Consider the following 26,601-nt stretch of genomic DNA (forward strand, 5'->3'; position numbering starts at 1 on the left):
TGAGTGCAAAGTTTCAAAAAATGTCTTATAAATTAAACTTACAAGATGAATATCACCATTTGAGCACTTTTGTCAACAGATTTTAAGTCAAATCAGCTGATTACAAGATTTTGCGAGAAAATTACCTGTCTTTCTATTCAGTCAGCTACTTTTGTTTTTCTTGGTACCATACCAGTGTCATACGACTTTATTCATCCTTCCTGTTCGATTGTCTTTAGAGGTACCATCTGCTGCGTAACATGTTGACCAATTTCTCGGCAAGATGCTCCAACTGCAAACTTGTAAGTATTTTATACATAAATTGGATTAATTCGCCAGCCGCCCAAACATGTTTGATATGCACCCAAGCGTGAGAAATTCACAGGGAATGAAGGAGGCAATTTGAAGCACGGAACTCCTTTTTACCGCCATTTTTGCCCTCTTAAACCTTGGGTTAACCATTTTCTTGGTTCATGGCGGTGCTCAATAATGATAAATCCAAGCCTTTCGAATGTCTGACTCACCAGGCTACCTGGCAAGACAATAGCATTGGAATAAATGCTGTCATACAGAGCCTTGGGACAAACCTGACGCAGCTATTAAAGAGGTGTTTGATGGCGAAATTTTGCGCTCTGGGGATGTTTATCATGCACATCTCTTACTTGTTTCGCATTTTAATCTCTAAGGTTGGTGAGCATGATTGATATTTATAATTTGGAGAGTGAGTCGGATGACTCTGTCTGCCAGCAAACCATGCAAAAGGTACTGAATTTTTGTTTTTGGCGAACAGGAATAAGCCAGTAAGTCTCCTGTGGACCAAGTAATTGCCTCCGTTACCTGCTTTCATCACATGATAGGTAACCAGAGTTGGCCATTTTGCGTTAATGCACCGAGTTTTGCCATAAGACAAATTATGATGCCACAAGGCATGCAATGAGCTTATCTTGTTCCATATTCTTGGCTATTTGCCCCAAATTTCTTAACGTGTTCCCTTATTTCTGCTTTAACCACATGTTTTCTATAGTTGTCATGGTTTGCCGACCGGCAAATGGCTGTACCGTATATATCCACGATATTTTTAACACAGGGATACTCTAAGCTGCATAGCACTTACAATGTGAGTTAAATATTGATATGTAACGAATAGTCAGACCACCCCATTTAAGATGTGAAGCCAACATCTCAAACTTTGTCATTAAATATAAATACACCAATCCAAAAAGATCCATTTGATGCAGCTGAAAAAGCAAGCAGCAGTACTAGCATGGTCATCTTAAAGTTGTGTTATTTTTGGAGAAGAGAGATTGTTTTGTGGAGCATACCCATTATTGCCCTTGACATAGGTTAACCATGACAATCAAAATAAGTTGTTCAAAGTGATTTAAGATGTTTTGATTTGTGTCTTGTTAACTTTTTCTGATGTCAACAAGCATGCACAAATGAACTGAACAAATATGCAAGTTGGAACCAGCCAAAAACTAGCTTTAAATATCATGTTTTTTATTACAAGTGCTGCTGTCAACAGATATGTGGGTTGAGATGACGTTCATCATATGGGCTACTCTAAGTTAGGTTCAGTTGGTCAAGTGCATGGCAAGTGGCAATCGGAATTGTGCACGAATCAGCAACTCACAACTGCTGCTGTGATACAAACAGGTTATACAGGATGAGATGATGTAAGACCTCTTTAGGTTAGGCATAGGCTATATTCATGGAAATAAGTATTGGTATTTTGAAAGAAACAGTGACAAAATGTTTGTTTTCCCTGACCCCATCTTAACAGAAAGCCAGAAGTATGTCTATTGTGTTTGAATTGGTGATGGGCTGAAGTGTAGGAGTCCAAAGGTTGTTTTTTGTTTAGGTGTTTTATGCTTGTTGAATCTTCTGTTGTTTTTTGTCGTTGAATTCCTTTGCTTTGTTTTGTTTTTAAAGTGCTGTGGGAGGGAATTGAAAAGTGCAGCATCAAATTATTGGTGTTGATAATTTGTTACGCTCATAACACTGTCATGAAATTACTATGCTTTAACACGCTCCCGGTTGGCCGGCTAGATACCCTTTGCTCAGGTGGGGGGGGGGGGGGGTCAATTTGACCCCCCCCCCCGCCTCTGAGATCTCGAGAGCTAAGAAAGCTAGAGACACCAAATTTACAGGGTGTCTTGACCTATACGTGAACTCACTTAGGTTAGGGTTTCAGCTTCCTAGGTCTTGACCTTCAGGTCGAATAAGGTCGAACAAGGTCATATTCCAGGTTGGTCTCCAAAGCGCCCCCAGAAACTAGGCAACTGTCTCTAAGAATAAGTTCGCAAGCCCATTTGAGGTCGCTGACCTTATTTGACCCTTTGAAGGTTATGGTGACCAAAATGATACAAGACTGATATGCATTTTGCATTTGAATAAGCGACAAAGATTACACGAGGCAGTATGCTCCTAAAACGAAACGTTCGACCCGGGTCATCTTAGGTCAATGGCCTGTTCTGACCTCTACGAAGTCAATTGAAGATGTCTAATGCGGTTCCTGCTGTCAATAAATTGGAAATAAGCACCAGAAACTATCTTATACAGCAAGCCCTAGAGTAATAAATCAGGTTGGTTCTGACCTTGGTCTGACCATCATACCTGACCTTAGGTCAACGTGATTTCTTCATACAATATTTGTGGTGTCTAAGAAAGCATCTCAGATATGTACGTCTTCGTCAAACACTCCGCTGTTGTACCAAATTGAACGATTCCCTAGAAATTGCCTTCGCTGAAACCATAGTCTGACTTTGACCTGTCATATGTCAGCGACCTTACAAGGTCCATCTAATATTTGTGTGTCAAACGATCTTCTATGCAATTTTCTACAGCTATGCAAAATTTGGAACAGAACAAGCAGAAACCACTCGGGAAAAGCCCTCAGGGGAATGGGTGAATTTTCGCTCAACCCCCGACCCGAGCGTGTGTTAATGTATTCTGTTTCACTTTAGTGGCCTAAGATATTAAAAAATTAAATGGCTTTGTCAGGTTCCTGATATTACGTCCATGCCAACTTGAAATAGATGTCTTTGTTTGCTGAAGCATCAGTCACGAGCTCATAAGTTTCATCTTTTTTAATTGATTTTTTCACTCCCGCATGGTCTTTTTGCGATGAGATCTTTCACTCTCACCCTAGTTCAAAAGTGATTCTTGCTTCCTGGTTCAGACAGTCCTTTTAGACGCCGGAGGCCAGCAGATTCCGCAGCGGCTAGTTAGTGCTCAGCTGTTGGATCAGGTCGACCGGCAGGTTCGGCACGTGCTACGGCATAGTCACGAATGCTACAACGTCTCTTCCAAACCTCTGCGACGCAGGTGCTGTCGATATGTCCGGAAAAACTTAGTCCTGTAGTCATGCCGTCCAGGCTCATTGGCAGTTGGCGGGGGTTCAGCTCGTCGCCGTGCAGCTGGCAGATGAACCAGTGTACGGGTGAATCGGTGGCCAGCTCAAACAGTCGGAACACGCCACCTGTCGTTCCGGTGTTGACGGCCGTGCCGTCGCAGCCGAGCACATTGACGTGACCGTCGCACTGCAGGCTCGCGGAATGCAGCTCGTTGAGCAAGCACAGCGTGAGGTCGGACTCGGACGTGAGGTGAGTCACGTGGTGGCTGCCTGGCTCAGCGATGACAACCACGTGTTTTTCGACGGTATTCCCGTGTCTGTATGTGGCTACTGTAAGTCCCCTACTTACCGCCGTCGAAGTAGAGGATGGCCAAACGTGATTTGTAACTCGATTCAGCACTTTGATGAGCCGTGTCTTTTCTCGCTCTATCACGTGCGAGCCAGGTCCTCTCAGGATCTACGATATTTGACTTCAAGCAGCCAGAACGCCTCTGCTGTCTTATTGGAAGGTGTTAATGATAGCGGCAGCAGTCTGGTTTAAACCACCTTAGGGTCGGTTTCGTCACCACCTTCTGTCATGTACGGAGACGTGTCAAAATCCGTTATCCGTTGTCCGTTAAACCGTTAACGTCCACACAACAAGCATGTTAACTGCAAACCAACATTACAATGATGCGTGGGCAATCGCAGCCTTGGACTTCTGCCGGTCTGCTGGAGCATTTTCACGCTCGCACAATTTTGGATTTTACCAGAAATTAATGTTTTTGTTTAAACACAAAGTAAACATAATAGCCGTTTGAAAACGTTTTGCTAGTGTTCTTTGCGGCACCTATTTATACACTAATCCACTTGTACCAGTGATGTGGAAAGTGGCAAAATTGAGCCTTGTTGTAGGATGACGCCGGTGCATCAAATAGGTGGCGCTAGTATCGAATGCGATGTTTTTACTATCGAAGAACAACTAAATCGATATTGGTGCGGTGCGACAGGCCTGATAGTTTATATTAGTCCATTTGCCAAGCAAAAACTTTGTTTCGTTTGATTCAAGGGATTCAACGTTTTGATGGCACACCTGAGTGTACACGGAACCACGCTGACTCGAACCATAGGTACGGCTAGTTTTGCGTGTGTCGGTGTCAGCTTCAGACACTTTCCGATTCGCCGTCTCGATGACACACGCTAGTGTACAGGTAGCTACGCTGACTCGAACCATAGGTACGGCTAGTTGTGCGTGTGTCAGTGTTAAGCTTCCGGCCCTGGAAACTAGAGCACGAACGTACTTGATATCAGCATTACGGCGCACACGACGGCAGGGGTTATAAGCCACCTGACATAATGTGCGTGGAGGATTGCATTTGGAGCGAATCGCGTTACCCAAATTGGGAAATGTTGGGAAAATTTTGTTGCAGGGAATGATAGTCCATTTTTCCGGAAAATGCATTCAAAGTAGCCATTGTGAACTTATGCATAAGTCGTATCGACTGCAGACATAAATTAGAATCAGCCTATCGATTCGTCGCACAAAATGGCCAGGCCGCCCAACGCCGAGCGAAACGCCAGTGACCAGATTTCAGCGGCGGCAAAATCAAAGCATGTCATTTGTACATGTGTTTTCACTGTGTTAGCCGCGCTGTGTAACGATTATCGCATTCTTGTATGTCTAAGGAAAACACTCGTCTGTGATGACTGTGTACTGCGATCGGTGTTGATATTGATGCTGATATTGATACTGATGATTGATTCTTAATTCCCAATTCTTAATTCATGAACTTAATTCATGTTCGGTGTAACAAGAGGCCAGAAAGTTTGCGCCCGTCTCCCATAACATACAAATGGTCTCATCTGTTTCAACCTCTGTGCTGCTCCGCCGTTTTTCATAACGCGATGTGATAGGGGGGTGGGGTGATGATGCGATACCCGGCTTTTCTTGAGTAATTAAGATGTATTTTAGCGAAACCACCAGTCTCAACAAAATCTCGTGATGGGTTGTAGCTTTTATGTTGTTAGCATAATATTTTCCTCATTATGGTAGGCCGATGGTCGAATGAAAATCGTTCCTTTCAGCTTTACATCATACCTACGAAACCATGCCCCTGGGGACACGAAACTCAAACAGGCGTGTTCCTCGTTTAATTTCGAGTACAGTAGTACATAATCATACGTGTTTTGAGGGAATTCTTATGATATAGGATTCCGTCAACATCACAATGCCGGCCGCGCGCGCGCTCTGTAGCATCGTCAGTTGCCGCCCGTCGCCCGTGCCGGCTGCATATCGCCGTGCAGTGTTTCTAAGGAACCTCCACAATTCCGGAACCAGAGAAGCCAGGGGCACGCTTCTGATGTCGAAACAAGCGCAATGGATACCTTATAAGCTACTGAAAATTTAGCTGCGATTGCAAGCATGCCACAGGGGTATTCTCATAAAACCGTAGGGGGGCGGGGTGGTAATCCCCCACACACACTATCGGCGCTAGGGTTAATATGACATGCAGCCAGAAAGAGGAAGCCGGATCTAAAATGTGCAGCTCGTTGGTTTTTTTTTTGTATTAGTGCATTCTATCTGCTATAATCTGACTGGGGAATCCAACCGCCAGTCAATAAGTCTATGATAATATCTAAAATAGTAACGGTCTCAGGGATTTCCTTTCACTTATGCCACTGAAAAATTGAGTGCGGCAGACCCTTCCCCCTTCCTCATATGCACAACACTCGCATAGTATGTTGATATTAGACGTTATATGCATCCATATTGTACAAATCACCTACTGAAAATTACATTTCTTGCATGAATCAATACACCATGTAACCACACATAGTATGGTTCGCCTTTCATGAAAAACTAACTCAATCTGCCTTGTGGACATTGCTTTCAAGCAATCAACCAGCCTAAAGCTATGACAAAGAGATTAGCAAGACATTAAGCCTGAAGACATTCTGAATCTTGTATCAAATGGAATAGGTCCCATCCCCAGTTTAAGATTCTGCCTTGCCTAACATACCCCAACATATGATATATCACAAAATTTAGAGCACTTGGAACAATCCAAAGAATTCTCTAAAGCTTGATCACAAAAATAGTCATGAAATTCGAATTTTTCCCTCATTTCTCAAAAAAATTAATGGTTTCTTCAAACACGCACACATGACTATATCAGGCATATATTAAAAGGCACCATGATTTGAAAAGGATCTTGGTTTTCTGGTATCAGCTTTTCTTATTTTTCACATTGCGACACGAACCCAGATGATTCACGATGTTCAATGCCACAATAACGCCTTTTAAGGAAAGTCGTGCCTCTCAGACAAAAACAAAGTTATGCTCAAATAGAATCATGACGTCCTTAGCGTTTAAATTACCATTACTGTGCCGCTCCGTTTTTGTTTTGCTTTTTTGCCAAAAAGACACAGATTTAAAGTTATCTTAATACGCTGGATCGCCGATTTCATCCATTTAATAAACAAAACCGATGCACAAACTCAGGGTTAACGGTTTCATGACGCCATATAGGCTACACATGATGGCTTAAAGTCTTCCGTAAGTGATCAAATTTTTACGATGAGAAGGCAGCGCATTGAGGACGACGAGCGTATCAAGAGCTAACCTAAGATGACCCTTCAAAAATCGAAAGACAGTGGAGTGTGCCCACAAATTGCCCGCAAATGGTTTTCCCATACGGCGGTGCCGAAAAGGTCTAGACCACTAAAAATGCTTTACCCTTTCAGTGATGTGATGTGCGCTTCTTACTCGCAAACATTTTGTGAAAGAGTGCGTTAACTAAAACTTTGAATAATGAGAGCCGTTCAGTCTCATTTAATCAAAGGCAGACATTGCTAAAAGTCACCCGCGCTGGTCAGCGAGTGGCTCACCAGCGCTTTTTTAGCTTGGGGCGCTCACTGGAGCTTTTTTAGCTCGGGGCGTAAACACACAATGCAATATACCTATAAACGCGCACACAATAACAATACAATATACAACGAACATCGATATTATTTTCAATTGGTGTTGCCTATTTTTGACATGAATGAAACTTCTGCTTCATCATGCAAAACATCTTGGTGCCGGTCACATTATCTAATGAGTACATGAACAATGTTTAATAGTTGAGTATGATGCTGGCAGAAGACCACTCAGGATGCTTCGGCGTCCGATTTTTGGCAAGAGGCAGGTAGGTAATTATGCGAAATAGTGGTTTTATGGGAGAAATGAATGTTGCCACTGCCGGATCTCTGCATGCAGCTTAATAAATGTCTCTGAACATTTGGCCCGTGACCGACAAGCGTCTGTGAACAATTGGTGTTCTCGTTTTAGAGGAACTCACATCATGGTGCCAGCTCCATTTTCATTGGAGCTTGTACTACCCAATGCCAATTGCGTTCCGTCAGTTAGCTGCTTGCCGAAGGAGGAACGGAGGCACGACCGCGGTTGCATTTCGAGCTGGAACCCCACAGACTGCGGACAAACGACAGCCCCTTGTTGGGAAGGCCGATGCCGTGATAACTTGTTTGTTGTGCGGCCCAGACGAAGTTACCGAGTTTCGGTGTCAAGTCCTATTTTTCAGCCAGATGCCAGCTGGTGACCAAGAAAACACTGGTTCTGGGTCCCAAGAGATTGTACCCCAGACTCCAAACACGCCATCTGAAGTAAATGGAGGCCAAGACAGCTGAGCATGATTTTGCACGGTCCCAGTCGAGGAGTCAGAAAGACCTCGTGAGCGCATGCTTGTGAGGATGCTGCACTGTGCGCAATCACGGGGACGCAGCGCGATATGAAATATGCATTCGGAAACAGGAAGACAATGTGTCGCAAAGGAAGCACCATACCAATACCGTACGCTGGCAAGCAGATTCTCTCACCCTTGAGTCTGGTCTTCTCACTACGTTTCAACTCAGTCTAGCGCCGCAGGTCGGACTTGCGAACAATGGTCTCTGCACCATTGTTGTCATACGTTTGTGAATATATAGATATGAATATGTCTATGCATATATATGCATATATATATATATATATATATATATATATATATATATATATATATATATATATATATATATATATATATATATATACATACATACATATATATACATATATATATACATATATATATATATATATACATATATATACATATATATATATATATATATATATATATATATATATCATTTAAACGCAACCGTACAAAAACAGCGGAACGCCATTCATAAACTTCATGTCAGGATGATATTGCTGACCAATATCGCCAATTTTAAACAAGAGTGGTGGCTCGGGGGTTTTAATAAGGGGAGTACATAATATTGCAAACAGTGAAGTGTCCCGAGCATAGCGCCATCACTAAGTCTCTAGCGAGGGCGGGCGAGCAAACAGCGAGGGTGACGATAACAGCTCAGCAGAGGAGGCACCCGGAGCAAGCCGACGCACCGACGACGGGTGGGCGGATCGCGGCGGAAGGCGGTCGCATATGCCTTGCTTTTTGTCCAGCTATGACGCAGCTACGCTGAGGCGAACACGGCGCGCAGTGTGCCAACTGACCATTCAGAGCGCGGAAAAGTACGGATAATGCGGAATGAATGGAAAGCACGTGGATCAGTCGCATTTTTGACAGTCAGGGGCGCACTTGCTATCTTAGCTGAACAAAATGGCATAGGAAAAGGTTGGTTGAATTACGTGTTTGGGAAACTAATCATCTGGGAGCATGATCTTCTTCCATCTTCCATTCATTTCAGTCCATATTCCGCTTATGACGCTATTTATCCACGGCATGTGCGGCATCACATCGTGATGGCTTAAATTCCTAAAAGGAAAAGAGATGCTCGCCGAGTGTCAAATCCCCATGGACAGTCCTTGCACTGGAAAAGCTTAAAGCTCGTCGAGTGACTCCCTGAAAGCCTTCGTATCCAAGGGCACAATAAGCCTAAAGCGAGACTTGGCCGCGCATTGTTGACTGTAGATGCCTGTGTTTTGCGCGGCATGCTACGCTGCAAGTATAGTTATTTCTTTTACGCTTCCGACAACTAGACTTACTCCGATCCCAGCGGATTTTGTTTGGGCACCTTCTAGCTTAAATACTGGCGATGGCTGGACGCTGATCCTCCCGCGATCCTCATTTGGAGCCATGGGTATTCACATGTAAAATCCTCATTATGATCGCGGACCCAAGCAACATAATTTTTATTCACAGTGTTAACGTATATTCGCTATCTTTCTGTATCAGTAGCTACTGATAACCTGAAGTTTATACCTAGTTATCGTCACACTTGCACCGATAAGCTTTCAAGAAATACAAGCCATAAAAGGTGCATAGATTGAACGGCATTTTATAGACCTGCAATAATGTTTCCTTTCGACAAATTTGATGAGGCTCATCAATGTTGTCGTGATCGTGTCAGATTCGGAACCATGTTCCGCGTTCTGTTCCTGCAGTTTTACGTGCTATATACTCCTGTGCTTTTAACTTTAAATACCAATAGCTTCCATGATTTGGACACACTGCATGTTCCAAAATAACGGGGTAGATTTACGTTTGGATAGAAAAACAGCCGCGTTTGCTGGTTTCATGGAGACATTTACCAACAAAAAGCGAAAAGCGTCCAAAGCCTAAATTCCCTTGCGCAACTTGTGTTAATGTTACCTTTGCTATTGATAATATCAATAGCATAGCACAAAAATAATTCAGTGACGTCATAACAGCAAAGATAGACAACAGTAGCGTAAAATCGTAGCCGTCGTGGCACATAGCCCCACGAAACGCCCAAAAAGGAGGAACTAGATTTGGTAGTGTTCTGACATTAACCCGCAACTGGCAGATCAGCGGAGATGCTGGCACCCAGTCGGAAGTGAAAGGGTTCGCAGAGCCACGGCAAAATTTCAAGAAATATGCATCTAATAAAATATTCGAGAAGCCTCTCATGTAGGCCTCATTTATACGGTAATTTTCACATCAACTCTACAATAAGCAAAAAGTACATCAAATTTTTAAAACATTCATGTTCAAATGCACATACAGAGGAGATCAACCAGGTCAGTCCAGTTCAAGCCCTCAAAAGGCCATATACTTAAAGTGTTTCTCGTATGCCGTCCAAAGTCTGATAAAGGCATCCTTAACAGAATCTAATATAACTGCATTGCGAAAAGAGCTCACTTTTTCTGGGACATAATGTGAGGTGTGACCTGACCTGGGGATATTAACTTTGGGGCCGGTTTTGCGTTCAGAGCACTCATGTCGTGCCTTTCCGTATTTTATTGCATTTTTTAAAAAGTAAAGCAAGTACCTTTTAGATGCAGCTTATCCTCACGAAATGCGTGAGCACGCGTAGTAATGAGATGACCTTAAGACAGTGACCTTGACATCAATACAAATAGTGAGACTGCAACAATTTACAAAACAAACTACGCAAATATTCGGCCAGAGTATTTATTGAACGCGAGTGCTAAACGCAACTAAGCTTTAAACGATTCATAGCACGACGCAATCTGACCCATCACAGGTGGCGAATAATGTGGGTTAGACTCTGCTTTCCACAGCATATAAATATAGCCTTAAAAAGGCAATGTGATTATCGCGAATCCACCTCTATGCGCTCTCCTGCCATCATAAAAACCGAGAGGGGCCATCAAAAGCCCCTAGCCGTGTAGGAGGTAACTGTTTAAACCAAATCAGTTTCCAATCCGTTACTCCAGAAGGGAAAATGATTTAAAGATGAAGATTTAGCCACTTGTGCGCATCACTGTCATTAAACATGCATAGCATTAGCATAACATCCTTTATAAGATTTCCCAGCGGGCAAAAGAGAGGAAGGGTTCAGATTTTGCGACTTTTGTTTGGAGCATTTTAACTCAATTTCAGGCGGAAGCCTTATGATGATAATTGGATACTGGAGCGCAGTGATCCGTGAAAACAAAGCAGCTATCTAGCCGTACAGAGCAAACAAATAGGCGAGGTTACCGGCTCAATATCCGCCAGTGTGGTGACATCGAGTCGCTACGTTCATGCCCGTTGTTTTCAGGTAGCTGATCGAGGCGGTCGTATTGCCGTAGCGGCGGCAAATTTAGCGCCTCACCCACGCCAATAATGGCGCAGGGGTACGCGCCCCTCTGTGCCGTTGGCGTAATAAAGGCTCGTTTTTTGCTGTCGGCTCGCTGGTGATGTGAAATGAGGCCTGTCGGAGCTGCAGTTAATTTTCGACGGATTAAGGGCCGGTGCTTCTCCACTGACGAAACGGACGGGAAGGGTGCAGCGAGCTAAAATCAGCCAGAATGAACAACAAAACACGACTGGCCAGACCGAGGGCCCACATGCTGCATCCATTTGTGGATGTGCCAAGCAGACGTATGTTACAGTGCTCAGACAAGACAAACTGTGCGGGTTTTTTATACAGGTCATGTCATGTCAGTCAAGCCATGCAAATCTCATCATGCGAGTCTGGGCACACAAAGAGGCTAGTCAAGCCGCATGGGACGTCATAGGTCCAAGTCACGTGGGCCGGGACATACCGGTTACCAGCGAGTCCAGTTCTGCGAGTAAACACATGCGAATAAAGTTAAGTGACTCAAGGCAAGCCACCAACTCCTTACGACTTTGTATGTGTCACAGTACAAACGTTCTGTGGTGTGAACATGAGACAATGCACCTAACTGAATGGCACGGCGCTGTCTCTTTCAGATATGAGTTGCAAAAAAGACATTTTTCAGCTTTCCCGTGACTTGTTCGCAGCCATTTTTACAACCTCCGCGGCTTTCTAGAGCCTGCCGCTCCCTGCCTCGTTCCTTGTTCTGCCGACGAAGATCGGGCAGCGTCCACGCAAGCTCACAACCGAAAGCACTCTGTCATGCGCGAAAGCATGTCTCATGTGAATTAATTGCCAACACCGCGCCTTAATTTTGAGCTCAACTGCACCAGAGTCAAAGGACGCGATTCGACCACAATGCCTCTGGCCCATGAAAAGGCAATTGCCCGGTCACAGCAGAAAGCAGACTTGCAACTGAACAACGCCTCCCACACTCACGCTATTTGTCTAGCCGCCCGAGCCCGGCATCTGCCCGCTATCGCGCGACACACCTGCTGGCCGGCGGCCGCTCCCAGGCGGGTGCAGGCTGAGGACGGGGGTCGTGGGCACCGTTCTCACCGACGACGGAGGCCGCCGGCCCGCCCCCGTCGCCGGCGCGCGGCCCTGCCCCCCTCACCTGCCGCCGTCCCAGCGCGGCGCCGGCGCCAGTCGAGATCGGCTCGAGCGTCCGCAACGGCCCGCCTGCGGTCGCGCGCTCTGGCCGGGGCCGCCTGTGAATGGCGCAGGTGGCACTACATAGCGGCGGAGAACACCGCGAAAGGCGATGGGCGACCGGCTCGTCCACGATGAAGGACGGCATGGTTAGGGGGCTGGCCGCGGCCTCCACGCGCCACCGAATTCGACGTTACCTTATGCGTGGGTGTGGAAGACCTCGTGAAGAGTTTTAACTGCAAAATGTTGTCTGAGATCTGATCACGGCCAGATTTCGCACAGAATAATCCGATGCGCAAAAAGGCGTCATGAATTCCCTGTATGCATGAATAACATGATTATCTCAACCATATAGATAGCATGAGCTGTTCTATTATAAACATATAAAGAGCATGCATAGCATGAGCTGTGTTATTGTGTATTTGGTGTCGAAAATTACGTCAAGATTCTCTTTTTCAAGGTTTTTGTTCGTTGCACACACTGGACCTGCGCATTGTAACCAGTACATAATAGATGATTGCTTGAAGTCTGGGCAATGTGGGGGTTTCCCAGCGTCAATATATTTTGTGATAGAAGATTAATTCGGTGTTAGCCTGTGCTGCATAGAAACTATTACGCGCAAAGAAAATTAAAGAACCTTATATCTTGGTGTCAGGGGTCAAATAATTAACAGCAAATCACTTTTTGACTTTTCTCAAGATGCTTAAAGCACGGTATATTCGGCGGTGCCGGGTGTCCATGAGAAGCAATACTTCAAAAACAGTACAAAAGGCAGGGCATCTCTGAAAATGAAACTAGTTTGTTGATCACCAGATCACGGAATTAGGTTAAGTAGCGTCATGATGAAAAAGTGTGCTCGTGTTCGGTGAGGGGTAATTCTAAATCCCCCTACCACTACCCCATATATGCGCCACGGTACTGGACAGAGTGCGACAAACCAAACGTATACGTTTGCTCAACTTTTCAGCCCAAGGCAGACACCACAGATTGCCACTGACGTCTTCCCCACCCCCACTTCCTGCACTTTGGGAACGTCAACACTTGTGTGAACTTACAGATGTCGGGAGCGCGCGGGTGAATTTGCATCAAAGGTTACATGACATCAGATATGGCCGGGTATAAAGTGGGCCGGTTAATTTCAGGCGGCGTTCACTCAACGAAGGTTCAAGGTAAGCTATCATTGGGTTTCAGACCGCAAGCCCCGCGACCAGCGAGGAAGCGTTTGTACCTTTGTGGGGTTGGTACAGGTTCGCGATATTTTGCTGGGGCTGGAAAAATTTTGATGTAATTTTGCCGAAGCACATTTATTAACAGGTTGAGTCCTGCCTTCGACATATTTAGGAAACTTTGAGACGAATTCTCACTTAAATTCCAGCCAGCATGTGGTCGCACGTTAGATTGAGTTGAGTCAAGGAAGCGAGTTATACTCACTAATTGTGTTGCTGTCACCTAGCAATATTGTCAGCCACCATGCACTACAAGTTAAGCATGCATCTATTGCGTTCGCTGACAGCTGTCACAGACACTGCCTAGGCAAAATCGGCATCATGAAGATCCTGTTGGCTATTCTGCTGATCGGTGTGGCGTCTGCTTTCGTCGAGAGAACCGAATGGGAAGCTTTCAAAGAGAAACATGAAAAGACTTACGCCAATCCCATCGAGGAGTTCTACAGGATGAAGGTGACGATGTCCTGTCTCTCCTCTTTCTTGTGCTTGAAATAAGCTCAGATATATATACAACTTGTAATTTGAGAACCGCGGTTCCATGTGCCTTCCAAGCACCCAGTTTGATGGAAACCTTTCCCCATCTGTTGCACAATTACTGCTCTACTTGTTCGATTATTTTTGCTGCTTGATTGAATGATGTTGTTATCGGCTGATTGCACTGGTCAGTACAATTGGGCTTACATCACACACGAGAAGCTGGACTTGCCTGACCCCCTTAGCGTAGCATAGGGTATGCCGTTCATTCATCGGGTCGCAGAAAGACAGCCGTCAGTTATTTCAATGCTTACTGTTCCTTCGTCAGGTCTTAATTGATGCGTTGTACTACAGCATGCAATACCAGCACAAATAGCGTGCACGCGCATCAGTGCATGCGCTGGATGTTCTCAGGTGTACGCGGACAACAAGGCCTTCGTCACCCAGCACATGAAGGAGTACGCCGAAGGCAAGCACACCTTCACCGTTGCGATCAACCAGTTCGCCGACCTCACCAGTGCGGAGTTCAGCAGTCTGTACAAGGGTCTGAAGATCGGCAGCACGATCCCGCATGCCACGCACCAGGTAGGCTTAAAGCCCCCCGTGATTTATCTTCTCGGCGGCTAGAGATCGCCTCGATGAAAATTTCCTCCGTTCTCGAAAACCATCGGTGTCGTAGTCTAGCAATCCTGACAACGTGTATTACGGATGCGCAGATATTCTTTTTCCGATTTCCACGTAAAATTAATGTCATGCCCGCGGGCCCCATCCGCCTCCTCTAGCTAATACCCACCTTCGGTGGAGCTGCAACACAGCAGCATTCTACCTCACGGCCGCGCACACGAGGCTCCTCGCAGACTGCTGACCACATGTTCACCCCGTCCGGCAGATGTCGGGCAAGACCGCACCGACCTCCATGGACTGGCGCGATCAGGGCGCCGTCACGCCAGTAAAGAACCAGGGCCAGTGCGGCTCCTGCTGGTCCTTCTCGGCCACCGGCTCGCTGGAGGGCGCCTGGAAGCTGGCCGGTCACCAGCTGGTCTCGCTCAGTGAGCAGCAGCTGGTCGACTGCTCCCGTAAATACGGCAACCAGGGCTGCAACGGCGGCTGGATGGACCAAGCATTCCAGTGAGTTCACCTACGGGTGACTGGCGCTGGTGGAATACTTTCCACGCAGGTGCAAGATGTATCCATGCTTGCCAAGCTCAGGTTTTCGTTCTTGTGAATATTGCAGCAGTTGCTGTTCTAAAAGCATGCTTCTGCTTCATTACATTAGCAGCTTAGCTCCTTACATTAGCTCCTTTGTCAGCTTACCAATACTAGCAGATTCTCGTGTTCCGAGATTTTGTCTAGCTTGTGTCTCTGGAGACAGCGAGTTGAAATGTTTAATTGTGCAGGTAGGCCTCAGAAGAGACCAAGCCGCGTACGGCCACGGGTGGTTTGTCATGTCCAGCCGTTTACATTTGCCAAAACCCCTGGTCTGTCTATTTCTGCTGTGATTGTGCATTAGGATTGCACCTTGTCGTGAGCATCGGCATATTTAAGCATTAATGCAATCATTGCAATATCGTTTCACCGGCATTGCACTTCAATTTTGCGTCCAGGTACATCAGAGATAACGGCGGCATCGAGTCTGAGTCGTCCTACCCGTACACGGCGAGGGACGGTAGCTGTCGCGCCAACCCCAGCAAGAACGTGGCCACTCTGAGCGGCTGGACTGACGTGAGGCAGGGCAGCGAAGCCGGCCTTCTGGACGCCGCCTGCCAACCACGGCCCCGTGTCGGTAGCCATCGACGCGTCGCACTCGTCCTTCCAGATGTACTCGGGCGGCGTGTATAACGAGCGCCGATGCAGCAGCAGTCGGCTGGACCACGGCGTGCTGGTGGTGGGCTACGGCTCCGACGGTGGCCAGGACTACTGGCTGGTGAAGAACTCCTGGGGCAGAGGCTGGGGCCTCGACGGCTACATCAAGATGAGCCGCAACCGTAGCAACCAGTGCGGCATTGCCACGTCCGCCTCCTACCCTCGCGTTTAGGAGATGCGTCGCAGTCGAGGATCTAGGCTTCATTCTGAGGCTGGCTTCAGAGAATTACTCCAGATATTCTCTTTGGAATGCAACGGAAAACAAAATGAAGACTGGCTTGCGTCCGGCGTGTTTGTACCACATCAAATAAACAATGTATCACACGAATGGTAATCAGACGCACCGTTTGAAATAACTGGAGATGTGGCAATGCGTACTGAAATCAGCATATGTAATTCTCAGAAAGTAGTGGCACACAATGTCTTAATGCACTTTTACCAGAACTTTACTGCCCTGTCGTTGTCCTGCTACGTCTTCCATCCACCTATTGGAGGTACTTTACTCTGTTTGTTCAAGAACACACCGTAGCCAAACTAATCAGACCCCATACACACTACTGAAGTATGTATGTTTCTTTTGGAAATATTTGCCCCATGATTCCCAGCGCTTGTACGTTTCTAAGGAATTCGCTATAAAACCCGCACGTGATTATCCAATAAAAGCCCGTCAAGGTGCAGGAAATTGTTTGACAGACTTTTCCTCCAGGCTGCATTCCAGTCTACTTGGCGTTTACTGCATGATTTTTTAGTCTGCCACAACTTCGTTGTTCCCTCACCATAAGGGAGTATCGCCCGTATTATTTGTAGGTTCTGCTTATCGCTGCAGACTTGATATAAGGAGGTACTAGGTACTACAAGAGGTGCAGGTGGAACGATGTTTCTGTGCGGAGATTGGCATTCAAGCTGGTCTTGCTCACGTGTGAGCACGGCGTTTAACCAGTACCTCCTGGCGTCTTACACTCACATGTGAACACGGTGTCTAACCATTACCTCCTGGCGTCTTACATTCACGGGTGAGCATGCCACTTAACCAGTACCTCTTGATGCCTTGAAGGTCGAAAGCCCAGCATAAAAATATTAACTGAAAATGTCTCTTCATGGCCTGGGTCGAAAAGGGCGCTTACAGGCGTGCCTGGGGTCAAAGCCGTCCAAGTTCTCTGACACGCCCGGCCTGATATGGCACTGCTCTACAAACGCACTGAAAACACTTCTAACATAAGATAAACATCCAACGCTACTTATTTCAGATCCATTCGGCCGCGATATTGCGACCAGTTGAAATAGTTACACGACTTGGGGAAAATAAATTCTTACAAAAACCACCACACGTGAGCCCGACCGGCCAGCGATGGGCAATTATTGGAGGACACCCAATCGAAGCTGGGTTGAAGTTGCTGCCTTTGCTGTACGTGAGTCAGGGAACGTAGAGCGCCTATCAATATCCAACAGCCTACAAAAGGCAGACGGTTCTTTGTTGCCGAGCTACGTGAGGCCAGATAAGGAGGCATATAAGGCAGACCTGTTCATGGCAGGGGTCTAGCCGTGGACCAGACAGGTGAGATGTCGCTTACGGAGTGCCAACAATGGTCAGTGTCAGCGAGCACCAGTATTATTGTCAGCCACCTCCAGTGTCAGTGTTACCGAGGGATTGTAAGTGATTGTCAGGATGTGGTGCTGATTATATGCTCGTAAAAGCGTAATTGCATGGCGTAAGAGCGTGATTGCGTTCTTCGAAAGTCCACGTCTGAGTTAACTTCCGCTTCTGGTCAGAGTTTGGGAGGCATCATGGCAATTACAACCATCTGACATGCGCTTGCTATTGTCCCATTCATGTTGTGTGGGCAGAGATAATCTGCAATTCATTACATTTAAACATTCAGGTAAAACTGCCACGTGCAGGTAAGTGATTGTTCGTGCACTGAGCTGTTGCTTACATAATCTCTACAAAAGGGTTTGTCGTGTGTAGCACACGTCATTACGTAGTCCGCTATTGATCTCGGCAACGTGACGTTGACGTGACATCGACGAAATGGCATGACATTGGTGTGACGAAATGGCATGACATTGGCGACATTAGTGTCCAGAAGCCGCAGCTGATTTCGGGAATCGAGCCCGTTTTTCCAGCATGGACGTCAGACGTTTCAGTGGCTGTGCCATGACGCTGAATTAGCGACAGATCTGGTCGCAGTCACCGTCATGAAGCTTTTGCTGGGTGCCGTGCTGGTTGTTGTGACATCCGCCTTCGTAGAGCGAAAGGAATGGGAAGCCTACAAAGAAAAGTACAGCAAGGTCTACAGGGACCCAGTCGAAGAGCACTACAGGATGAAGGTAATGGCATAAACCACATATTTAACAACTTCGTCCATGTGCTACGGGTCTCTTGTTGCGGACTTTGACAGTTATCCGTACACTCTAAGTGCTTTTCGGCACCAGGGGTGTATTTACAGCGACCCGGACGATGCAGAATCTGTTATGTCGATGTCACTCATGACGTTATACCCCATACATTTTGCGCCGTTCGGTGTTCGCGGTGACCCGGGCTACGAAGGTTATACGTGACGACACGTATATTGACGTGCAGAATTGTTTCCTGCTACTCGGCTGGATTGCGACAGATATGGTGCGATAGATTGAACTATAAATAGGTCATTCCTATTGTGGTCAATAGGACTTATATATCTATACATATATATATATATATATATATATATATATATATATATATATATATATATATATGTAAAATAGAAATATCAAATCGTGGTCGATGCGTACCCCGTATCGACCACGAATGACGAAAACGCGCTGTATACGCTACAAATGGCATAAAAGCTATGCATGCAAAGACTCAAGATTTCCGTTCGCAAGTAACATGAGTGTAAGAATACAAACAGCGATTCATGACAGCTACGAAGATGTTTGCGAAAAATGAGTCGCGCTGCGAACACGTCCGGCAAAGGTTCTACGTGACATCCCGTAGAATAAAACATTCTTGGTGCGCTGCGAATTCGCCGTAGAATGACGATAGCTTTCACTTCTTACTGCACTAGACAAACTGGAATCCGTGGACAAGCCCCGGTCCACCATTCAGGTACTGGGAAGAGTGGCGCTTCTCGACTTTAACATTTCGTCGATTGTGAACGCCACTGAAGGTAAATAAATAGTCATGGATGCAACACGTCGTGAAATCTAAGTGCCATCCGACAGCAAGCAGTGATGGACGGAGTCAAATCTCAGTGCCATCCGACAGCAAGCAGTGATGGACGGAGTCAAATCCCAGTGCCATCCGACAGCAAGCAATGATGGACGGAGTCAAATCTCAGTGCTATCCGACAGCAAGCATTGATGGACGGAGTCAAATCTCAGTGTCATCCGGCAGCAAGCGGTGATGGACGGAGTCTGATGTCCTTTGTATCTAAACTAATCGCACCAGCGCCATCTGGCCAGTATCCATCATGGCTGAAATATGCTACCTGCAATGCTGTGGATTGTCGTCTTGGTTCGATGGCTCGTGCATGGCTCGTGCTGGCCCGACATATCAGGACATTTTATGTAAAATGTGTCTTAAGCTTCTCGCACGCCAGTCTCTCCTTTAGCACAGGCACTATGTGAGTGAGCGCGATTGGTTTGAATGCGCCTGGTGTGGCCAGATCGAAAAATCAGCCCAAAATGTGGTATATCCCACTTGCATGGTAATATCCCGGAATCAAAACGTTGATATTGTGCCGCAAACGCTTACATAACATAACAACAAGTAGGCAGGCCTTGACAATATCTAGTGTCATGCCATCGCGACCACAAGCGTCGTTGGCGTTCATTGATACCGTAGCGCAGTTTAGATTACGTCCGGTAACATGTCGTGGGTAAAAAACCGGTGCGCACTCGTGTAACGCGGAAAATCCCGTGTGCCCATCGGAGTCGTTGTCAATGCCTTGTCGGAACTCTTCTTCCTCTTGTAAGTGACGGGCCCCTTGACCTGGACCACCAGCTCATCTGGCAGCCTTGTTGGCGATGTTCCCTTGCCACTGGCGATGTTGCGGACAGCGCTGTGCTCGTTTCTCGGCCTCGGCGACTCTATACGTCATTAGCTGTCTTCGCGGCGGTCGGATCGGATGGCTGCACGCTCTCGGCCATCCAGTTGCCTGTGCATGGCGTCAGTGTGACGAAGGGCACAGCCAAGTGCCATGACCTCCTAAATCGCGTCCGACACAGAGCGAGATGTCTGGTGGTGAGCCTTGTTTTCCTGCTTTGGGTGCAAGCTTGTCAGGCAGCGGTTTCGCGATGGCTAAGAACGCGTCTCACTGTTCATCCGGTCAAAAGGTGTCAAGACAGCGCTTCAGCCGGCCGTAGTCAGATCCCGTAGGAACGCATGAGTAGTCCTTTGGCGGTGGTTGGGCATGCTATTTCTATTTTCTTTTCTTTTTTGCTGCTAATCAGTTGCGTTTTACGTTCAAAGTAGGAGTGCTAAGGAACCGTCACTGCAGTGACTGGGCACGATATCCCTGTGCTTGATCTGGTTCGGAGAGTTGACAACCTCTTATACGGCTTTGGTGATAGCCACGTCTAACGAAGACTCCCATCCACTGGGTAACTGGAACGTTGGTCAAAAACACATTCACAATCTGGATGGGTGAAAAATGTCCTGAACACCTGGCTAAGTCGACGCCCGCCATGGCTGGTTGTCCTTGTCCAGCGAAGCACAGATGAGATCCCCCACGATCAACGCCGACCGCATACATTGTACACTGCACAAGGCAGATGTACAATTTCGGCACCCTTCCGGAACCTGCCTGTCGGTCTTGACCACGCGCTTGCTGTCAGGCTGCGTGCCATAGGATGAGGCATGCAGAGGCCTGTACCGATTTTTCGAAGCTGGAGGTCAAGGGAAAGCTCTGACAGCTCAGGGCGAGGCCTCGCCTCGGATTGGGTTGTCTTACCGAGGGTTCTCTGCGGGCAGACGGTACCCGCCAGCGAACAACCGCGGCGCAAGTTGGCGCATCGCTAATTCTGAGAGAGAACGATCACACACCAATCGCTACGGCTGCCTTGGGGACCCCATCAAGGAGAACCTTATCGAAGCCAGCCTTAAACTAAAGACCCTTCGCCAAGATTGACATGAGAATTAAGCAACTGCGCAACCGAAGTGGTTAGAAAGGAGAAAAATATACGCCTGAAACGTGCCATTGACGCGGATTTCTTTTGCTCACATGAAATATGTTCTGTTGGTCTGAGACTTCGTACAATCGGTGTATATTTCTTGCATTTTCAAAAACATAGCTTACAGATTTATGTCCTAAAAAATTAAGTTCTAAAATCCGAAATTGCAGTCCTGTAGATCTGCGCTCATTCATTTGGTAGGCTATTTTTGTGTCAAGTGCAGCACGAGAATGCGATTCAGTTTGCAAGTTGCTTTCAATACAGTTGACATCCTTGAAAACTGTGCTGCCGCCACTTGGTTGGTGTAAGCTAACAATTACCTTACAGCGGTTTTGATTCATCTCCGTCTTGATTTAGACACCTTACACCTCGGGGCCGCGTTGTGGGCTGAACATTGAAGTAGTATGGAACTAAGTCCGTCGGGGACCACGACCATTATGCCTCTACCACAGGGCTTGCAGTTTTGCAAGATAGGTTCGGGGCGGCTGAAAAGGAAATGGCTGAACATAATCCCTAAACCATGCTTCAAACAGGGTACTCCCAAGATTTGACCCACTTTCCTGCTCAGTTAGCGAGTTGGAACCACAACTGAAAAGAAAACTACACTTCCGCTTCAATACGTGTCTCTGCTCTGTCTCTTCCGGAGATATTGTTGTCCGGCATCATTCTAATTTTGCTGGGTGTCGATGGTCGAAACCATGTTCTGATAATGCGTTTAGGGTCGGTGTTATGTGGCTTCAGACGTTCATGAGCGAGTACGGCCCGAGAAAACGGAGCGCAAGCTGGTGTGCGTGATTATGGCTGCCGCGGAAACCCCGGCCAGGGGCCACAAGCCGGGCCGCAGGCTGCAGCGCAACGCTAGCGTTTTGAATGTTTGAAACAGCTAGCCTTGCTTTGGTGGTTATTCTCTGGCAATTACTGCCATCAGTTAGTCAGCTGGTCTCGATTGTCAGGTTTTCGCAACTGTTTGCTTGAATATTCACGTCGAAGTGGCCGTTGGCACATTTGAATGGTTCTTCCGAGCGTAGGTGGCTAATACATTTGTGACATTTCTTATCTCAAATGTGATCGGTTTGTTTTAATTATGAAACAAGTCCTCGTGGCAGAGTAACGTAAGTTATTGCAGCCTGTAGAATTCGAAACATCGCTGAATGACGGCAGAGCACAAACACACACAGAGCAGAACAGGATCGCATGATCTTAAACCGCAATACAGCACTCGCCCGTTTGGTGACGATTACGAGGCTAGACGAGTAATTTTAAGGGTGTCAAAGAGCCTTGAATTCATTTGAAAAATTCGATTACTTGAGAGGCATTCTTCATGATCTGTAACGTCATCAATCACGTTATCGAGCACGTGAAAAAGGTTAAAGGGTCGATTCATGGGTGCGAAAGATTCGGGCTACCAACTGCTGGCATAATTACCAGTTGCGTTGTCGTCAACTGCTGTCAACTTGCCGCGATTCAGTGTGCGCACGGGATGTTCTCAGGTGTACGCGGACAACAAGGCCATCGTGTCCCAGCATATGAAAGAGTACGCCGAAGGCAAGCACACCTTTACCATGGCGATCAACAAGTTCGCTGACCTCACCAACGAAGAGCTCGGCAATCTGTACAACGGTCCGAGGATTGGCAGCCCTGTATCTCACGCGACACACCAGGTGGAGTCAGCGGTTCTCCTGTTTGTCGTCGCGAACCCTGCATCGCGATCTAGAATTACAAACTTTTGCCAGAAACCAGCATCAGTGCTCGAATCTAATTTGCGTGGTGCATTTGATTTCGTTCACTTAGTACACAATCCTCAAAACCACTCGCCTCTGCTGTAACGCGGCACTTGACAGACCCAACGCTACCACAGGGCCCACCTCCCACGGTGTTGCCGTAAATCACCGTTCTTTCTCCCGCTGAACAAGCACCCTGCCCCATCTCCCTGCTGGGCCAGTACCCTGCCCAATTTCCGTGCTGCGCCAGCACCCCGCCCCGTCTCCCTGCTGGGCCAGTACCCTGCCCAATCTCCGTGCTGCGCCAGCACCCCGCCCCACCTACCTGCTGGGCCAGCGCCTGACCTCATCTCCTCGTTGGGTCAACACCCCACCCCATCTCCTCGCTGAGCCAGCAACCCGTCCCATCTCCCCGCTGGGGAAGTACCCGGCCCATCTCCCCGCTGGGCTAGCACCTCTCCGCTGTGCTGTGCACGTCGTCGGCTGTTGAAACCATCGTACTCTGTCCGGCAGATGTCGGGCAAGACAGCGCCAGCCAGCGTCGACTGGCGCGACCACGGTGCCGTCACCCCGATCCCAGACCAGGGCGCATGCGGCTCCAGCTGGGCCTTCGCGGCCATGGGCTCGCTGGAGGGCGCCTGGAAGCTGTCCGGTCACCAGCTGGTCGAGCTCAGCGTGCAGCAGGTCCTTGACTGCACCAGGGACTACGGGTGTAACGGATGCGAGGGCGGCTGGATGGACAAGGCGTTTGAGTGAGTGAGAGGACGGGCACCGGAGGGAAAATGGCGGGTATTTCATGCCTTGTCTGGATCATTTGGCAGCCTGCCACGCATGCTACAGAGCCCGGGTTTTACTTACCGACCCGTTGGAAGACGCGCCGTATAGAATCGCGTGGCTCACCGGCAAGTCACTGTCGTCTTGCCTCGCCGACGAGTCAAGGAATACTTTTCACGCGGCTGTCTTTGCTGCCTGCAAACTGAAGGCGCCGACACCAACGGCAATCGATGATAAAATAAGGTATAAATATAAAATGATAACTAACAAGATTTTTCACGTTGTTATGTGCGACGTTTGTCGACTGAAGTCACATCATCCGACGTGTTTTAGCTCATCACGAGAACGAACCATTTCACAGACAAATGAGACACCATTTCGTCCGCAGGTATACCCGTGACAACGGCGGCCAGCCCGTGGCGACCTACCCGTACACGGCGAAGAACGGAGACTGCCACGGTGACGCCAGTAAGAACGTGGCCACTTTGAGCAACTGGACGGACGTACCGCGGGGCAGCGAGGCCGGCCTTTTGGACGCCGTCGCCAACCACGGCCCCGTGTCAGTGGCCATCGACGCGACGCAATCGGCGTTCTTCAAGTACTCGGGCGGAGTATACGATGACCCCTACTGCCGTGATAACGATGGAAACCACGGGGCTCTAGTGGTGGGGTACGGCACCGAGGACGGCAAGGACTACTGGCTGGTGAAGAACTGGTGGGGCACCAGCTGGGGCCTCGACGGTTACGTCAAGATGAGCCGCAACAAGAACAACCAGTGTAGTATCGCGACGTTCGCCTCCTACGCGGTCGTTTAGTGGTCGGGCCGCCTCTGACGTGGCGGGCCGAAGTGTGTGCACTGACTTCAGGGTCGCCGTGCCGGCATTTGGTCGTGAAGTTGGCAGGGAGAAGGCTGATGAGGACGGTTTATTTCATTGTACACAAGAGACGCTGAGCCTTTTTAAACGCAACCAGCTAGTGGTCATGTTTTCCTTCAAAAGATACACCTGATGCACTCCTACGCACATGGTTGATCGAATGGACAAAATTGTGTTGTAACTTACGTCTCCGGAACTAAGAATATAAAAATAAACAGAGTGTTGCTACGCACATGGGTAACCACTGAGCGACATCATTTTATACTTTTGTGCTTTTCACTCGTTTTTAGACAAATGCGCTCGGAATGAAGCGACCATCACACATTAGTGGAAATTTCAGCTGAAAATAGAGGTGAACAAGTCGCATTTGGCTGCTGATGTAATTATTTCACCACCAACTTTACGCACTATAATGTTTTGAAACAATGGGAAACGTTTTTGCATACCATTTTCACGCGCTGAGCTTTTTGTTTTGATTTAAAAGTAATTCAAGTTTTCTGATTTCTGCTTCTGTACTGGCTCAAAAACAGACATTAGGACCTTATCGCTGTCTACAGATGTTATCGCTAATCGCGGCTAGCCTGTTTAACAGAGTCCTGCCAAGGCGGGCTGAAAACCTTGCTCTTGATTAAGCTTCCACCAGGTAGTATCACGTTCACTGCGGGTGTAACTCTCTTTGTAATTTTTCCCAATAAGCCATGTATAGGAGTTGGTGGTGAATACTATTGAGCGAATAAGATTGAAATGTGCTGATTTGTCATCCGTACAGATACCGTGCAAAAATGCAATGCGTTGCATTTATAGCACTAACTATGCGCGCCATGGAAAAGGGGTACACAAACGAAAAACGAAACGCGTGGCTATGGGCAACCGCAGTACGCCAACCATCACCATTGCTTTCAGTTCTAAATCATATTTCTTTCAAATAAGATCTTAAACAGATGCTGCACATGCGAGTTATCGATGTTTTTTTTTTTTTGGTACTCGAAGCATGGGATGAAAGCATTGCAAGATTTATTTGTAAAAATCAATCAGCGTCATCACAGCATTCCCTTCACCCCATGAGAGAAACGGCTCGCAACGTGTCGGTTTCGTTCCTGAGCACATCATCAGTATTGCAACCAAAGGGGGGCCACACCAGGAAAGCACAATTCAAACATGTGGCACTTCTGTTACACAGCACCACCATCCCGCGTACCCCGTGGCAACCAAGAAATTAAAATAAGTCCTGATAGCATAAACACGAAGAGTGGCGTCCGCTGATGTTTTTATCTCGTTGAGCGAGGGTAATTTAGCAAAGATGCCCCTCCATTCTCGTGAGAACAGATACAACGGACGCCATGTGTGGTCTGCCTCTCGTGCTCCTCGTCCCCGTGATAACCCGAGACCATGTCCTGAAGGAAGCTGTAGAATGATAAGCTCTATGATTATTTATGCGTGACACTCCCGCGTGTAGGTGGCAAACTTCCTGAACAGCTGAATGCCGCCATATGATCGGGGGATTGGGCAACCTTCTGGGTAGCGTGGACTATTGGCTCCTTGTTAAGCACTCGCCTCATAGGAGCCCTTTCCACCTGTGCCAGACGTCGGGGCTCTCATAGCTCCTACGCCATTTAAAATTGTGAAATTAAGGAAGCTAAACCTACGGTAAGAACAAGCTATACAGCTGTCGCAAGGCTGCATCAGGTGAACATTGCTGACCAATAGTGAATGTGGCCTTTGACAGGTCAAATCAGGCAGTCAAATCAGTCAAATCCGTTCAATCAATGCTCTACAAACGTTTCTCTTTTCTCAGGAGCTAAGCATGCTACGCCCATGAGGAAGACATACACGGTGCTGAACAGCTCTGAGAATACTCGACCTTCCGGAAGCCATGAACTTCCTGCTGTTTTGACCTTAGGAGCTCGAAGTTTTTTTGGCTTTGGCGACAACTGAAATTTAGCATACCAGTAACTAGC

At 47.4% G+C, this 26,601-nt stretch overlaps 1 protein-coding gene and 1 pseudogene across 1 annotated transcript; both read left to right on the forward strand.

Annotated features, from left to right (window-relative positions):
• The first annotated feature begins 13,716 nt into the window (after positions 1 to 13,716).
• Positions 13,717 to 16,803, forward strand: LOC119109683 (procathepsin L-like; annotated as a pseudogene).
• A 1,509-nt stretch (positions 16,804 to 18,312) lies between these two features.
• On the forward strand, positions 18,313 to 24,583 carry LOC119101069 (procathepsin L-like). The gene is made up of 4 exons (XM_037224326.1): positions 18,313 to 18,444; positions 22,764 to 22,934; positions 23,508 to 23,746; positions 24,157 to 24,583. Exons 1-4 carry the CDS (start codon positions 18,313 to 18,315, stop codon positions 24,581 to 24,583), a joined length of 969 nt encoding a protein of 322 aa, XP_037080221.1.
• The last annotated feature ends 2,018 nt before the right edge of the window (positions 24,584 to 26,601 follow it).

This window comes from Pollicipes pollicipes, unplaced genomic scaffold, assembly GCF_011947565.3.
Source record: "Pollicipes pollicipes isolate AB1234 unplaced genomic scaffold, Ppol_2.1 Scaffold_2555;HRSCAF=2994_pilon_pilon_pilon, whole genome shotgun sequence".
Lineage (NCBI taxonomy): Eukaryota > Metazoa > Arthropoda > Thecostraca > Pollicipedomorpha > Pollicipedidae > Pollicipes > Pollicipes pollicipes.

Excerpts from the sequence above, each read along its gene's own strand:
- LOC119101069 (XM_037224326.1), top strand. The coding sequence starts at position 18,313 with ATGAAGCTTTTGCTGGGTGCCGTGCTGGTTGTTGTGACATCCGCCTTC. Across the intron at positions 18,445-22,763 it reads AAGAGCACTACAGGATGAAG|GTGTACGCGGACAACAAGGC; the intron begins GTAATGGCATAA and ends GGATGTTCTCAG. Across the intron at positions 23,747-24,156 it reads TGGATGGACAAGGCGTTTGA|GTATACCCGTGACAACGGCG; the intron begins GTGAGTGAGAGG and ends TTTCGTCCGCAG.